This window comes from Molothrus ater, chromosome 1 (genome assembly GCF_012460135.2).
Source record: "Molothrus ater isolate BHLD 08-10-18 breed brown headed cowbird chromosome 1, BPBGC_Mater_1.1, whole genome shotgun sequence".
NCBI lineage: Eukaryota > Metazoa > Chordata > Aves > Passeriformes > Icteridae > Molothrus > Molothrus ater.
The window spans coordinates 122,205,693-122,223,959 of NC_050478.2; the positions used below are offsets into that span (position 1 = coordinate 122,205,693).

At 36.0% G+C, this 18,267-nt stretch overlaps 1 protein-coding gene across 1 annotated transcript; it reads left to right on the forward strand.

Annotated features, from left to right (window-relative positions):
- Nucleotides 1-1,745: 1,745 nt before the first annotated feature.
- On the forward strand, nucleotides 1,746-17,941 carry HNF4G (hepatocyte nuclear factor 4 gamma). The gene is made up of 9 exons (XM_036406749.2): nucleotides 1,746-1,906; nucleotides 4,255-4,349; nucleotides 7,781-7,887; nucleotides 11,758-11,913; nucleotides 14,001-14,088; nucleotides 16,132-16,284; nucleotides 16,463-16,699; nucleotides 17,296-17,418; nucleotides 17,823-17,941. The coding sequence occupies exons 1-9, from the start codon at nucleotides 1,761-1,763 to the stop codon at nucleotides 17,939-17,941; spliced, it is 1,224 nt and encodes a 407-aa protein (XP_036262642.2). The 5' UTR covers nucleotides 1,746-1,760.
- Nucleotides 17,942-18,267: the final 326 nt, after the last annotated feature.

Here is an 18,267-nt window from a genome sequence, read left to right on the forward strand (position 1 = left end):
TATCCATTAGCCAAAAACACAGCATCTCAAAAAACACATTTCCTGTCAAACCACCACAGCTGGTTAAATTATCACTGTAAGTGATTAGCTCGATAACTATTAGTTATCAGGTGCAGCCTTTTTATATTTAGAGTTTGTATTGAGTTTAGCCTAAGTATTTTCTTATAGCATTTATAAAAACATTGTATTGTTATAGTGCTAGTTTGGAACTGAAAGCTGTCCCTTATGAATCTTCCTGTGTATCTTTTCTAGCTGTTTAAATTAATTAGGAACCTTTAGAGAAGTTTAATAAGCCACATTCAGGCAGATTACACAGTTCTGTTGAAATCAAAGAATTTTTCAACAGCAGGTCAGTTTTCTAGACATTTTGGTTCATAATAATAGCAAAGAAAATAAGTATGCCCTTATACATACATACATACATACATACATACATACATACATACATACATATATATATATGCATGCAGAACTTATATTGTATTTTCAATTATTCTTCTATATGCTGCAAAGCTACAAAACTCCAAAAAAAGGTCCTATATTTTTCTAAAGCAATTCTGTAACCTAGTTTAAAAGTAGTTTAAAATTTTCCAGTCATGACAATCCTAATTTTAAAATAAATTATTTACAGAACTGAATTTTTCTAAGATTTCTTTTTGATGTAATTCCTTCTTTTTGATGTAATTCAATTACAGCTCAGTAAAACAAAACAAAACAGAAGAGTTGCTTCTCTCTGTATCTGAAGAACTCTTTTAAGCTCTGTGGGACACAATGGAAATTTTGTAATGTATTTGTGTTTTACATTTTGGTTGAATCTATACAATATGAATAATATTATGTATCAATATTAACAGTTTTACTGTTCATCCTGTATACTGTTCATGAACTCATGTACTTGAATTTTGAATTCATTTTTACATATCTGATTCACGTGACACTCTTTCCTCTCCTGGACAAAACAGATAGAAATGCTTAGGATATGTTTTCCTTCTGTTTAAACCAGAAGCAAAACAGAAAAAGCTATTTTGCAGTTGTTTCTTTGAACACGTCTGTTAGCATTGTGATTCAAAGAATAAATATAGCTGATTTCAGGTGAATTTATTCAGTAGTGTTTACTGTATTCAGTGACTAATTGTTAATCATGTAGCTAATATTCTGTGCAAGGAAAGACTGCACCAGTGCTCCTGTCAAAAATATCTTCAAGGAAATAGGAGACTTGTTAACAGTATGTTAATACTCTTAGCACGTATTTTTGTTGTTTTGGTTTTTTAAAATTAAGTCATACAAATTCCTTCTTTTTTTTTGTTTCTTTTTTTTAATGTCATAAATCTTTGTAAGACAATTGCCATCTATTGCTAGGTTGTATGAGAGCTGATACATGAGATCTTAAGACTGCTTTGTGCCAAAGTTCCTCTTCATGTTAGTAGGAACATATGTAGGAACATTTGTAATTATAAATGCAGAGGGACACTTTAATTTTTAGCCCTTCAGCTGAAAAGAGTTTAGAGCTAAATTATTTGTTGTTATGAACTTCATAAGTTCTTTTAACATATCTATCACTTTGAAAGTGTTCATGTCAGTGAGAACCAGATGTAATCACATGGGTCAAACTATATAAATCCTAAGTGGCAATTAAAAGAGATAAGGCCAGAAAAGCCTCTATTTAGGTACAACCTGCTCATGGGGTGGTCTTTGGAAGTCTTATCCATAACTATGTATGTTCTTGTCTCTTCTCAGACAGTTCAGGAGAAGCCGTCAACATGAATGCTGCTGACAACGGGCTCAGTAGTCTCTGTGCAATATGTGGAGATCGAGCAACCGGAAAACATTATGGTGCTTCCAGCTGTGATGGATGCAAGGGATTTTTTAGACGTAGCATAAGGAAAAACCACGTCTATTCATGCAGGTATTTCAAAAGTTCATCTAGAGGCACTATATTAATGAATTTAAGCAAAAATTATATTTATACTTTATCAGAATTTTTCAATCATGTCAGGGGATTTTCAGCTTTTTCTTAAGGAATGCTATTTGATATTAGACATTCCAGAAACTATGTTCCAGGTGCTTGATGATATTGTTGATATCATTACATCACTCACAAACTGTTTCACTCTTTTATTTATGATTACAAAAGTCATCTCTGAAAAAAAAGGGAAAAATGATCATATTTTCACTTCAGTGTGAAAACTGTAATACTTAACTGTTTTCTAAAATTCTTTCCTTATGAAGGTAGCTTCTGAATAGAAAGTCTAATATTTATGAATCTTGTTTTAGGGACTGTAAAACACATCTGCACATACTCCCACTTGGTGTGACGCACAGGTCTTTTGAGCAGCCATTTCCCCCTTCTGTCTGAATGGCAATCTGCTAATTTCCAAATGGTCCCCAAAATATCACACTGCACCATGTTTGATGAAATGATCTGTGTAGGCTCAGGGCTATAAACTGTCCATTCTGAGTCATAAGCAGAATATATGGAAAGCTCAATGCATTTAAACAAATTACTGAAGGAGAATATTGGGTTTTCATGCCAAGATTTTGGTAGTGATGGGGTTACAAAAGTGGATTCTTGTGAGAAGCTGTCAGAAGTATCACCTGTGTGTCTGGTGAAGCCAATGCCAGCCATCTCCAAGATGACCAAAGCTGAGCTTTGCTATCAGCAATGGTGATGGTAATAATTGGAGGGATAATGTATTCAATAAGAAAAAATAATTATTGTGCAAAAAAATTGTAGCCAGAGAAAAGTAGTGACAATATGAGAGAGGAACAGCTCTGCAGACACCAAGGTCAGTGGAGAAGGAGGGGGAGGATTTGCTCTAAGTGCTGGAGCAAGGATTCTCCTGCAGCCCATGGTACAGGCCATGATGAGGCAAGTGTCCTTGTGAAACCCATGGAAATCCACATGGGAGCAGATATCCCCTTGCAGCCCATGGAGGACCTGCTGCTGGAGAAGGTGAATGCCTGAAAGAAGGATGTAACCTCATGGAAAGACTGTGTAGCAGCAGGCTCCTAGCCAGACCTGTGGCCCTGTGGAGGGAAGACCCCACACTGGATAAGGTTTTCTGGCAGGACTGTTGACCCTGCAGGGGACACATTGCTATAGCAGCCCAATCCTGAAGGACTGCACGCTGTGGAAAGCACCCATGCTGGAGTGGTTCATGAAAAACAAAGCCCATGGGAAGGACTAACATTGGAGAAGTTTGCGGAGAACTGTCTCTGTTGGGATGGACCTGACAATGGAGCAGGTGAAGACTGAGAGGAGTCCTCCCTTGAGCAGAAAGAAGCAGCAGAGACAACATGTGGTGAACTGACTGTAGCCCCCAATCTCTGTTCCCTTGTGCTATTGCATGGGGTGATGATAAAACTTCTAAGAATGGCTTGTAACTGGAAATGTTGTTTCCTAAACTCTTCTTTGGTTATGTAATATTCTTAAAAGGAAACATCTCCCTTATAGACATCATACAGTGATATAGCATAGACATACCCCTAAAGTGGTGTGTTAAGAGCTGACACAAGTGATTTCAGGAAGAGCTCTGCTTTTGCCGAGTCTGTTTATCTAACAAACACATGCAAAGAAAAAAAGGCAGACATAAATGGAGAGAGTGACAAATGGCTCATATGTAATCCCTTAGGCACACCTGTAGATGTGCATAATAGCCTGGGTAAGCTGCCTTGCAGTGTCATGCTCCATGTATTTCCTCAAGTCTTTATTTCATTGTGTTGGTTCCTCTCATTTCCTGTTTAGGTTGCCATCTGTAGTGATAAAACTTGCAACTTGTTCATTGTTACCTCCCAGTAGGAGTAAACACTGCCAGACAAGGGTAATGGTTTTGCAGCTAAGGGGCTCCTCTATGCCAGCAACATTTGGCTTTTCCTTTGATTGTTCTTTGTTTTTTCTATTTGCAGCTTTTCTTCATTTTTTTTTTCTTCCACTTCCATTTGATGCAGCCAGTTACTGACTTACCTGACAAATCAATTGAGGTAGAAATGACGTACATACCTACAAAATTTTCCACACTTGCCTATTCCAATGCATACACATGTTTATACATGTACATACATTCCTAGAAAATTAGCAGGTATGAAACACCTCTCAAAACTGATTAATAAAGAAGAATAATCATTGCAACTGAGGAAGAGAGTCTGTGGTTATAGGCATTATTCTGACAGGACAGATAAGTTGGTTTTTTTCTTTGTAATCAGGGTGATACTTTATTAATGCTTTATACATTTACCTTTTCTTGTCTCTGATAGATTCAACCGACAGTGTATTGTTGACAAGGACAAAAGGAATCAATGCAGATATTGTCGTTTAAAAAAGTGTTTTCGAGCAGGAATGAAAAAGGAAGGTAATGGAGAAATTTATTATTTGATATACGAAGAAAAAGTCCAAATCAGCTTTAAATTTAATGAAAATTCTAAAAAACTCCAGCAGAATAAAGCAATGGAAAGTAGCTACAATACCTTCATAACGGGAAAGTGCTTTTATGTTGAGGTGAAATGAATGTCTACTAACTTTCAAGGGAGTAAGCAGTTCTAGCATTTGGGGCATTAACAAGTCCATGGAATGAAAGTGAATTTGCAACTGTATAGTTCATTAATTCTGGCACCAAAATTCATTGATTTCTACATATTGAGCCATATGCTGGAATATTTCAAACAAAAAGATTTTACTTAAAATGTTTACCAAAAGTGAGTAATAAAATCGCTGTCTGGCTGGTTTTCCCCTGCCCTAAATAATGACAGTGCCAATTTACTGGTTCTTCCCTTAAATTTAAATGTATGAAACATTTAAGCCAGACAAAGGACTGTGAAATTGAGTGAAAAAGTAGTGGGAAGAGTAGTGGTAGCAGTCAGTGGAGTGTCCACATTAATTAATAAAAAATCCGATTTCCCTAGAGCTCAATATAGGAAAATTGTTACTTAGGATCTCACTGACAGATATGAGAAGCATGTGTCACAGTGATTCTTCAGTCAGAGTCAAAGGACCAGATCACCACGAGATCAGAGCAACAGGGAAAGAAGATCAGTGCAAATATTAGAGGGTTTATTTTTTTGTTTGGGCTGTTGTTTCAAAGACAGTAATGATGTAGATGTAAAAGATGTCCTTATCTGTTTCAAATACACACTCAAATGTGGTTTGTCACAAACTTTGCTACCTTTTTTGTTTGGAGCGTGGTGCATCCGCTTGCAGGCCAGCCTGAAATGTGAATGCTTAGTTCTCTTGTAATGTAGCTATCATTCTTTTTGTCTGTACAAAGGAAGTATCTGTCCTGTAGCAGTACTTTGCTAGTGATCAAGTTATTGGTATGAGGTAAAATGGATTTTTTCTCCTTGAAGCTGCATGGGGATATTCTAAAAAGCATTACACAGGGTATGAAATAGGTTTGCCTATTAATGTGGATCTCCTTTAAGACACTTTGGCCTTTTGGAATTTGAGCCATTAAGTCAGTAACATATTGTATATATGTTATGAATCTGATGTGAAGAAAGGGGAAGATCTGTGAATATGAAGCAGCCCTAGAAGTTTTGCAAATAGCAGAACTTTACAGACTTTCAAAACCTGAAATTAAAGAATAGTTTACCTCAGAAGGGACATCTAGAATTCATCTAGTTCAGCTCCCACTTAAACGAAGGCTAACATCTAGGTTCAGTCAGGTTGCTTGGGACCCTGTCCAGACAGATTTACACAGTCTGTGGGAGGGGAGATTGAACAACCTCTCAGTATGCAAGCTCTTCCAGTACTTGACCATCCTCATTGGGAAGGGTTTTTTCCCTTATAGCTAGTTAGAATATCTCTTACTGCAGTTAGGGTAGTGTCCATTGGGTCTTGTCTTTTCATTATGCATCTGGCTCCTTTTTCTGTATGCTACAGAAATGAAGACCCTCACATCCATGTTGCTCCTCTTTTTTCCACATAAGCAAAGATGCCTGCACCTTGTGCATCTTGTGGATTCCATCTCCATAGGCCTCTGCTGGACACTACCTAGTTTTCCAGCATCTTTCATGTGCTGGGGAGCCCAAAACAGAGAAATGCTCATTTGCCTCAAGATGCTAATGCAGCCTAGTGCATGGCACAAAATTTTTAGCCCGCTTAACGCTACTCTGCCCTACTCTGGTCCCACTGTGTCTAAGACTTTCAACATTGCTTTTGTTTTTTATAACCTCTCTAGATGATCAGGGCGTGTCTCATAGTATAAGTATAGCATAGAGTCTATGATAGATTCTCATGTTTTTAGCAAATCTCTTTCATTTCTTCGGGACAAAGATAAGAGAGGCTTCAGTTATTAAAAGCTTTACAAGTCCTCTTTGAGCAAATGTACCACTCTTGTCATGGAGTCTCTATTTAAGGCAATTTTAGCCTGAATTGACAATAAAGCTTTAGCTTCACAGTCTAGTCTAATAATCCAAAATTATGTGTATGTAGAAGAAAATTAAAGCATCCACTTATGGTGGTAATGTGCTCCACTAGTGATTTTCACTAGTGATGTATTGTCAGAATACCTTACTATTTTTGCAAAACTAATCAATGCTGAATTAATTTTAATACACTATATTTGTTTCAGCATTCTTTTATAAAAGGTTATATTTTTTCTTTCCTGTCTACAACATACTGTGTGTTTGTCACCACACAAGATTTCTTCCTGTGACCTTAATAGAAGGCCCATTGGTGAGTGTACTAACTGCAAAAAAGTTAGTGCACTTCTGGAATAAATTGTGTGCATTGTTCAGATAAATCCTGAACCTACTTGGTACACAGAGGTTTTTTTGTTTTTTTTCTAATTAAAACCCCTTGTACTACTCCTTAACTCTGTAATGGAGATTGTTTCCCACAATATAGCAAATGTATCTTTGGGAATAAAGCTGCTGCTCTTAAAATACAATGAAGTTCCTCATGCAATAGAAAGATTTCCACTGGCACAATTATTTTTTTCCCCTTTTTCATTTTCCTTGGCCTAATCTTGGACATGATCTAGGTTTTAGAAGGATCTAACTGTCAGTTTTTTTTTTTTCTTCCTTTAGTTTAAAAGCATACTTTCTTTCTTTATAAACCTTACATGTGCCAGTTACAGATTCCCTATCCAAAGCTCTTTCAAATGCCTCTTTTTGGACTCCATGAGACAAAACTTACTGAATTTACTGTCCTAAAACTTTTTTGGTGTGCTGGTTTTTAGATTGTTTTTTTTTTTCCCTGTAACTTAGTTAATATTCCATAAACTGGCTAGGAATGCAATGTCATTGAGGAGGAACATGAGATTTAAGTTTCAAAATTATTTTACTAGTGGGTTAAATTCATGATTCATTCCTGTTTCATTGTTTCCTACAGCAGAGCATGAGTAGGACGTTCATATTTCCTCTGAGAGATATTTTTTCAGTGGTGATGCTGTACCACTTGACCTGTTTGGCAGTCTGGAAATATCTATTTCTGCTGTTATCATAAAGACTGACTTATTAAATTGGTTGAAATTGAGACCATGTGTTCAAGTTTAAATGAAGAAAGAGGTTTGACTGTAATTAAGCCAGTGACAGAAGTGCAGGTGATTCAGTGCCTATCTGCAATTAGTTATACGTTCTTTTTACAGGCAAGTAGGGTTCCAATAGAGACTGTAAACATGTATTATCATCCTTCCTCATCACTCAGAGCTAAACGCAGAGCATCTTCTTTGAATGCCATACCTTTCAGTTCTTAGAGTTATCTTCTGGAATCTAGTAAAGTTCTGAAATTATTCTTTGTGTCAGTGTTTACAAGTCAATAAATGAGATGATTATTATTTTCCAGCTGTACAAAATGAACGGGACAGGATAAGTACAAGAAGAAACACTTTTGATGGCTGCAACAGTCCCTCTATTAGCACATTGTCACAAGCCGAGACACTCTCCCGCCAGGTACTGAGATCTATCACAAAATTGTTTAGTGACGTTAAGACCACTTTTACTAAAATTAAATGCTTCTCAATTTCTTATGGTATCAAAAATAATTATTGAGATTACTTTTTTCCTACTTCCAAAATGCACACAACTTCCTCTTCTCAATGGAAGAAGCAGTAATAGAATACATTCTTGAAGCATAGTCAATAAAAAAATTCTACTTTGTCCAGAACAATATGTCTTAGGCACCTTTCTTAATAAAGGTTTATGGTTCTTACTGCTTTTAAATCAGTTGCTGTCTTAGGCAGCTGGTGGCATCTATCTATCCTTGAAGCAGGCTTTCCCATGAAACATAGGGAAAAATTTGTCCAAAGCCATTCAAAGGGGTGTGGACACTCATTTCCTTACATTCTTTTGAAAGTCCTATTTTTAATATCCTTAGACATTATAAGTAAGGCAAACAGAAGTGTTCCAACTGCAGAGTCTATTCACATCTCACTTTTAAATTTTCTTTGTCTCATCTGAACTTCATTTTCTCTTTTTCTTTTTTTTTTCCTATCGAATCAATTGCTGAATGGAACAGTCTCCAGTCCTTTTCTGCACCTCAGATAAATCATGGTCATTGATTCTGCATTCTTGCACCTCTTACTAACTTGCTTAGAATTTAACTGCCACCTTTATGATTTCATGCTGACTGATTTATACGTCCCCAAATGGTTTGTAATCTCATCCTTTATAAGCATCTCTCTTAGGCTGGAACTGCCTGTAGAGAATTGATGCAGGAATTACTGGGTTATAGTCTTTGGCACATATTGCATGTCCAGGCAGACTAGATGAATAGAATGTACCTTCCTACCTTTCCTACCTATACAGTATTGAAAATATATCTATATTTATCTCCTTCGTAATTTTTGAACTTGCTTATTGTGCTTTTTTTATAATACTCCTTAATCATTTCCAACTGGTATTTGCAATTCAGGAATAAGAACTGTCTTGAACAGAATCACATCCTCAGCTGTTTATAGCACAAAGTTCTTTTCAAACAGTAGGTTCTTGGCCTAAAACATCTCCTTGTGTATACACAAATTTATTGTACTTACTATTTGTTATGTTTTACTAGAACAGAATTGCTATCACTATGTCAAGCATATATGAAGATACAGTCTTGACCTCAAAGTCCAAGAGACTTCATTAGCATGATGGAAAAGCAAAGAAGTCCTAAAAGTACTTCTTTTTCCCTCAATTGAATAAGTCTGTAAGATGAGTTCAGTCCTGAGAAGAGACATAGAGGAGGTGGTAGTGTCCCAAATGATTATCCAAGTACTTCAGCTGTGAAATGAGGAAGATGGTGGCATTCATCTCTTTTGAAATGTTCATATTAAATAAGGAAAAATAGATATTTTCATCCCTTTTGAAGTGTTCATAATAAATAGGAAAAATTAGTAATTTTGTTCCTTAAGATCCCTTATAGGGGGGAATTGTCTAAGTACAATTTTTCTCCTACACACCTGGGAGAGCCTTCCAGGATTATGTAAATATGAAAAGGGCATGCTGGACTCTCATATGAGTAAAGGCATCTGTCCCTGCAGGTTTACAGAACAACTGGGATACAGTGTTATATTTTCATGTTCATAAACTCATTAATGGGTACAAGTTACACTGGGAAAGATTTCACCTCAATATAAGAAAGAAATTTTTTACATTGAGAACAAGCAATTACTGGAGCAACCTTTCCAGGGATGTGGTGGAGTCCTTATCACTGAAGGTTTTCAAGATGCAATTGGACAGGGTGTTAGATAATCTCGATGATTCCTTTCCCATAAAAGATTGGATTAGATAATCTTTCAAGGTCCCTCCTAACCTGTGCTAATCTACGATTCTATCAAGTCAGTGAGTTCTGTGTTGTACCCTAAATGAAAGGCAGGTTAAAGCAATAGAGAAATAGAAATTGAAAAGTTCATAGCTTCATATCCTTGTCAAGACGTACAATCCTGGGTGTTCATAATGAACTCCATGGGAGTCATCCCACGAATCCCCAGCAGAAGTTCACCAAGTAATTTCAGCATGGAGACTGTAATTTGTAATGTAAGATGTAATTTATAAAAATGCACAGCTTTAAATAAATATATTAAGGGAAGGACAATGTATTAGCTTCATGAGTCAGTATGTCTAACAGTTAAACAATCTACCTCTTCTTTGCCTTCTTGTATTATCTTCTAGTTGCTGCATGGTTAGTATCATTTTCAGGTAGATCAGTGTGTGACCTACTATCAGAAATCTCTTCTTTGTACCTTTGAATCATGATCAAGACCCCTTTTACTCTTCTGGAAAAAAATGAAATGTTTGGTTCTTCAAAAAATTGCTTCTTTTATTGAATTTCTTTACTGTCTTTCTGTACTGAAGGTTTTCTAGACTGAATCGCTCTGGTAGCTCTCACCTGAATGAATATCAGTATTTTCAGCCTCCTTTTTATAGAGGAGATGCCAGAAATGGATTCATGATTATAGCATGGATTTCACACATTCTCTGTCTACAAAGAGGCAATACCTCTAACCTTTTTTGCTACATGATAGCCTTTGAATTATGTGTCTGAGGAATTTTTCACCTGCCTAGCTGCTGTATTTCCCTGAGAGCTAATGTTCAACTGGTTAACTGACATAAATATCTAAGCTGTTTTCACTGTTTTACACTGCTGAATTATGTAGGAAGCACAGAGCTTTAGTTCAGAAGCACAGCTCCTTTTGACTACCAAGGATAAGGGATTTCACTACAGATCCCACTGTGGGGTTTAACATGGGTATATGAATGGAGGGAACTGGTAGGAGTCTAACTAAATACTTTCCAACGTCCTGAAAAGTGTAGGAACGTGATAGTGGAAGACCAAACAATTAATTTCTTTTCCTGAGGAAGATAATTAGGATACATAATTCCCTGAACATGCTTTCAGTGATAAAACATAAAGGGAAAGTCAGTTTTACAGGCCTTGTACAGTGATCTTTTTATTTTCTTTTTTTTCTTTTTCCTTTTTCTCTTTTTGTTTTTCTGTTTTCTCTTTTTCTTTTTCTTTTTCTTTTTCTTTTTCCTTCCCTAGTATGATAGCAACTATAAACTGGCCTTACCTTCTCAGGTTTGCCTTTTTCTTAAGCTGTCTTTCTTCCTGGCTCAAGAGAAAGCCTGGTTTTGTTCCTTTCCTTGAAAAGTCATTAAGAATTTCAGGAATTGGCTCAGTAGAAGTGCCCAGCTTCAGGCCCAGAAAGATATTGCTCTCTTGCCATTTCACAGAACACTGTTCCCTGCAGGTGGTCTAATGCACACCCATATCCTTTACAGTTCCTCTGAAACATCTCAGACCTCTGCCTATACCACTACTTCATCATTACAAACCATTCTCCTCCAGGCACTAAAACCCCCCTGTTTTACCTTCTAAAGTTAATGATACTTGTCTTTACACTAGAAGAACGTACTACCCCTTTATCATTCTCTTTGTCTTATTATCTCTGTCCCTTAATATTACTAAGTGCCACTATGAGCTCTTCTTTTTTTTTCTGAAATGAAGTAAATGTCAACCATTTTAAAGAAAAAAACCCAAAACACCTCTCTTCTACAAATGAAAAGAGCTCTATATTTTTAAAAATAGGATTGTGAAATGAGAAGGTATTGTACCATGATATGATTAATTAAAGTTTTAGCATATTGCGATGCAAACTGGTAATAATGAGAAAGAAAAATTTATCATTTACGTGCAGGGTAATGGTCCATATGGTCAAGGAACTTCTCAAGAGTATCTGTGATTACTGCTGTGATTTTTTTCTTACATATGCTATTAACCAGTGAAAATAAAATTATATGAAATTTAACATAATTCATTTTTTCTCTCATTATGGCCAGATCTCAATTTCCAGTCCTGGTGCTAGCACTGATATAAATGTTAAGAAAATTGCTGGTGTTAGTGATGTCTGTGAATCTATGAAGCAACAACTTTTGGTCCTGGTGGAATGGGCTAAATATATTCCGGGCTTCTGTGAACTACCACTCGATGACCAGGTATAAGAGGAGACCAAAGAGAAAACTCTAATTACTGCTCTGTTATGCCTGTGATATTTAAATGTCAGGATGAAGCACTCATTCTTTTTTTGTCTGAACAAATAGAGCTGAGTACTAGACCTACCCTCTTAATTTATTTTATTTAAGTTGTGAAGTAGCACCACCACAAGAGAAAAGACATGAACAAAAAGAAGCAGCAAGGCAGCATGGATTTAAGTGTTTTGTTCTTTTTGTAGTGTCTGGGAAGCAGAACATTTTCTGACCTTTAAAAGTATTCCTTTTATGTTCACCTTTCATTATAATATAGTATAAGACAGCATGTTATTTAATATGATGCAAGACTTCTGTACTTTCAAAAACCAAAAACGATTGGAATCTCAAACAAATTCCAAACATACTGATATCAATCGATAGCAAATAATCTTTCATACAATACAGTGTACTAAAATTATATTGGATAGAATAAATGTAAGGAAAAAAAGCACCAAATATTGAAAATTCATAAGAGTTTTTATGACGGAGGTCTGATCTAACATCACATTTGTAATATATTCTAATATATCACTGGCTTTTAGAGTAGGTTGTGCTGGCAAACCCAGAACCAGAATCTCCACATTGTGGGGATCAGTTCTCTGACAAGCAGCCTCAGAAGGACATTAATTCATTGCTTTGGATCTCTTGATTCCACATCAAAATCTGATTAATCTTAAAAATCACTCTGTGAACTGGAATTGTATAAATCCTTCTTTTTGCTTCTTCAGTTTCTCAGTTTTTTAACAAAATACTGCAAGTGTTAGGTCATCCTGGTTTGAACTGAGTCATCCCCCCTTATATCATTCCTCAGGAATATAGGTCTGTTTCAGGCCACAGGAAACTCCCCAAAAAAGAAGTTAAATGATGTCTTTGCAGACTCACAGAGCACATATGTTCACAAGCTCAGCATACTCAAATAAGTTTAAACTGTTCATGTGAAAAAGAATTTCAAATGTCATTACTACACAAGGGCAACAAAAGTAAGCAAAAAAATTGCTTCTTTTATTGTTAAGACAACATGGAGAAAAAAAGGAGGTATCAAATATCCTTAAAATATTCCTATCTGCATTTGAAAAAATGAAACATCAGCTTAGAATGATAGGCTGAAAATGCCCCTGCTGTGCTTGAAGAGTACATGTTGGGAAATACTCTGAAACCTTAAGTACCTTGGAAAAGTAGGGACAAAGACGTTGAGAGATAAAACGAATGCCATTTTTTCATTTTTTGATAGCCAGTTTCTAAGGGCCATTGTGCATTCAGTTATGAAATAAGCCATCTGGTTTTGAAAAAATGATTCCTGATGTGGGAGTCAGCCTGATTCACAAACCAGAGAGGAGACCAAAGCAGCTGAGAACCTGAAGTCTTAACACATAAGTATTACCCAGGTACAGTGTACCTTTATATCTCTCCTAAAATGACTGGCTTGGATTAGAATTACTTGTCAAGAGATGAGTTCTTTGAGGAAATAAAGGCCATTGCTGAAATTTCAAGCAGACATTAAAACTTGAGGAAAGTAAATAGGTGACTAAGAGTAAACTAATAAACACAAGTTCCTTCCTAGTATAAATTGGGATTCCTCTTTGTGGACAATAGTGGCTCTGTTAGCATATCTAGCTTTGTTGGGAAAAAGCTCTTTTAAGAGCCACATAAATTTTTGGTTCAAGAGAAAAATGAAACACTGATAGAACCAAATTTACTCTGACAGTTCATTACAGCTCACTGGAGTTTTTAGCGTCAACTTAAAATGCCAGAGAAAACTTTGTCAAGGGAATACACACTAGGAAATAAATGCAGGTAGTATATTTATTAAGAAGTATTTTGCAGAACCTGATGTTTAAAATCTAGACAGAATCTAGATATGACAGAGAATGACAGTTTAATTAGAAAGTGCTGTTTTGATGGTGTTCAGATTTTTACAGTCACTTTACATTTTACATCAGAATCTTAACAGTCTTCAACATGTACCTAACACACAGTTAGGTGTGTTCTTTTCTTTCGCTCTCATTGAAACTTACAGCTTTATCATCTAATGAGTCTGCTGTTTTTTTCATGAGGTTGCCCTGCTAAGAGCACATGCTGGGGAGCACCTGTTGCTTGGAGCAGCAAAACGGTCCATGGCATATAAGGACATTTTACTTTTAGGTAAATATTGGTTTTGTTTTACTTACTGATGATGATGTTATAGTACATTTGCAATGATGTAGTCACTTAAGTGGAACAACTGTTCTGCCACAATCAAAGCAATGCATTCTGTAAATGCTAAATAGCTATTAATGATATAATGTCACATGCCTGTTCTAGCAAAAGCAGGTGGATGGTTTCATGTGAGTTAATACAGGTAAAGGTCTATTGGAAAGCAGAAACTACAATTTAAGGAAGTTCCCTGGCAATTGACTCCTTATGTTATCATCCTTTCTACACCTTTTCCCATAAAAAAAAATTGGAGCAAAATAACAACACAAAGGTAATAACCCCTTTGCTTAGGAAAGGAGTAGCCAGCCTGTTGCACATGTACTATTTTCAGTTTTCATGAAAGCCATTTATCTGGAGCTTTCTCAGGAGTCCTTCAGACTCAGAGAAGACTCTACTGGCTAAAATATTAGATAGAATGTTACCTGCAACTCACTTTCCCAAGAACCCTCTCACTTCTTCCTCAATAGTCCCCATATGGCCACCACGTAAACACCATTCCTGCTGTCCCTGCGGCATGGCAGATGGGTGCACCCACGGCACAGTGCTGAGGCACGCCTGCAGGAACGTGTTCTTGGTCAGCTGAGATGGCTCCCACAGAGGGTTATATTAAGGGAACATGGCTGTCAGGGAAGAGGATGTTGTCACTGATGGAAGCATGTTCATGCAACGGAGAGGCCCAGTTATAAGATGAGATGTGTGCTGGTGTGGAGAGTGATGTGATGAGGCATTTGTTAGCCTTGTTTGACACAGTGCTCTGCCAGTCTGAAGTGCACTCTGCCAAAAAGGGTCTCATTAGACATGGTCAGCATTGGAGCTGTTTCCAGAGACAGGCTGTTGGTTGTCTTGGACAGGATATTTGATGTGAGGCAGAGCTATATGGAATACAGACTCAGACTTGTCTCTTCACTGGTGTTGTGGTACAAGGACATTTTCTACTACTTGTTCTCCTTCCTCTTTGGGCCTGCCTTTTCATAGCTCTAAATTAGCTTGAATTTATTTTTACCCACATTAAAAGGACAAGAAGGGCTTGGTCTGAAGGTATTTCTCTCACCAGCAATCCTCTCAAGATAAAAGCTGTACAAATGGCTTTCTTAAGGTAGTAATTTCCCTGGATACAGTTTCATTAACAAAACTAACAGAAACAGGGAAAAATAAATTTGCAATTTTATTTGGATTAGTAATAAGGTAAATAGGAAAACAATGATAAAATAATAGTAAGAAAACTATATATCATGAGCATCAGCAGATGCACCGAAAGAAGAAGCAATTTGAGGCTTCAAGGCTTATTTTTGATACTTGGAGACAGGTATCTGTTTATGAATCATTTTGACATGGATTGCTTGTGATATATTTACCAGTTTTTCTTTCAAAAACTGCTTGGTGGCTTCTGAAAGCTCCATGGTATTCCTGGTGTTCTTCAGAAGGTGAATTAAGATGCAATAGTGGAGACCTCCAAAATGTATATTTTAAAAAACAACCCAAAACCCAAAAAACTCTAGGTAAAATTATTTCTTAACTGAAAATTTTACGATGCTACTAAATTTTATTCGGAACAACAGAAACGTCCATTAGAAAAAGAAGCTTTTCCACTGTCTCCTCTTTTCTATTGTCAAATCCTTGTCATTCAGCTTGGGATATATTATTTTAATCAGGGAAGAATACATTTTAAGATCAATACATTAGTATATTTATCTGTTATTTAAACATAAATTGCTTCATACTTGTAAATCCAAATACCAACCTCGGTCCTGTGGACTAATCACTACATGTTGGTGTACTTATATGTACAGATTATTTACTGGGTGACAGCTATAATTTGCACATATACTCTGTTTGCAATGAAAAGTTGTGTGTGATGCAAGAGAGAGTTACTACTTAAAAAAATTAACTTGATCAAGCAGTATGAAATGTACTTTTGAAAATTGGCTTAATCTAGTACATTACATCAAAATGTTTCTATTAATTCATATGTTGATATTCTTTCTCTTTAAGGCAACAATTACATAATCCATCGCAACAGCACTGAAATGGAGATCTGCCGAGTAGCAAATCGGATTCTGGATGAATTAGTTCGTCCCTTCCAGGAAATTCAAATAGATGACAATGAATATGCTTGCTTGAAAGCAATTGTGTTTTTTGATCCAGGTATTTTTACAAAAATATCTCTCATTTGTTTTACATGTGATTGTATTGAAAGTCATTTTTGTTAATGTAGCATCTGTTCATGTTATCTAGCTGAAGGGAAAAGAATAAAATGAAACACAGTAAGATGCTCCTCCCAAATCGTAATATGCCTTGACTAAAGTTTTTGTCATTTTTAAAGATGCAAAAGGCTTGAGTAATCCATTGAAGATTAAGAATATGCGATTCCAAGTCCAAATCAGTTTAGAGGATTATATTAATGACCGTCAGTACGACTCCAGAGGAAGATTTGGAGAACTTCTTCTTCTACTGCCTACACTCCAAAGCATCACTTGGCAAATGATTGAGCAGATACAATTGGTTAAATTATTTGGAATTGTTAAAATTGACAGCTTGCTTCAGGAAATGTTACTGGGAGGTAAGCTATCAATTTGTTAAATTTACCATCTTGTATTATGTTGAATTTATATTCAATATAATATAAATTATCTTTATATAATCTATATAAAATAATTATCTTATTTTATAATATAATAACCATTAAAATATTCTTAATATTAAGTATTATGTTATTATTGAATCTAAGATGTTTGGATGTAGAGGGAACCCTGATCTAAGCGACCGCTCTTACTCACTGGCTGAGCTTTGTGTTGCGTAATTGTTAGCTAAAGCCTTCTTGTCTTGGCAGTTCATCTTGTTTAACTTAGTCCTACAACAACAGATTTTGCTATGTACTTCTCAGTAACTACTGGGTTGTCCTACAATTCCCTAGGCAGATGAAAGAATCCTTAGAAATATTTCATGAAACACACTGTTATTGCAGTCAAAACAGTGAAAATAAACACAGTGCTTAATATGCTTGAAGTCTGCTTAAATTGTTTAATGAATACCCACAGGCAATTATTCAAATTGCCAATCAAAATATTTACTCTGTGGAAATGTAATTACTGAAGTATAAGTCACTGGCAACAACATGCTTGTTTGCATTGATATATGCTCATGTTATTTTTGCAGGTACTTCTAATGATGCCAGTCATCTGCATCATCCAATGCATCCTCACTTAGCCCAAGATCCATTAACTGGCCAAACTGTCCTCATAAGTTCAATGTCTGCTCCTGTACATACAGAACAGATACGTAAGTAATTGCAAGTTAGCCTTCTGTCATAACACTTCACTGTTTCATTTTAAAATATTAATTAGCATGGTGACCTGTCAGTGTTCATAGAGCTATTTCCTCATCATTCTTAAATTAAAATAATTGTGCATTAAAAATGTATGTATATAAATGATGTTAAGAATAGACTTTGACCTGAATTTAATTTAATTTAAAAAATTCAGCTCCATTTTGATATATCATTGTTTTTACATGCACAATCTTTAATAAACTAAAAATTCTGATCATTAAAATATCCTGTTTCCCAAGCATGTCAAGGCACTCTCTTTTCCAAGCATGCAACAGGACCTTTCAGTGCAGTAGTGTATATACGTAGAGTAGACCAGGCTAATGAAATATATAATTATTTCTGTGGTTTTTTTCAGCAACTCCAGAAACTCCATTACCTTCCCCTCCACAAGGCTCTGGGCAAGAATACAAAATGTCTGCCAATCAAGCTTCAGTCATTGCACAGCAATCTATTTTGAAACAAAAACCATTGTGATATTTTTATCTATGTCTTATCCTTCCTTCCTTCCCTTCCTTCTCTTCCTTTTTATGCACTAGATAGATTGGTAGAACACTTGCACATTTAAAATCTCAGGTTGATATAGGAAATTATTTCCTCAGCAGCCACTGCTAAGTGGGTGTTCCTTAAAACACCTCATGATTTGGAAAGTAAGTAATGCTGTTCTGACTACTGCATACAACTGTAACTGTGGACACTGCAGTCTGACAAATATGTATAGAGGTAGATATTATTTTTAGATCTTATAACTGCACAGATTCATGTTTTTATTTCGTTTTATTTGTTGACTTAATATTATTGTT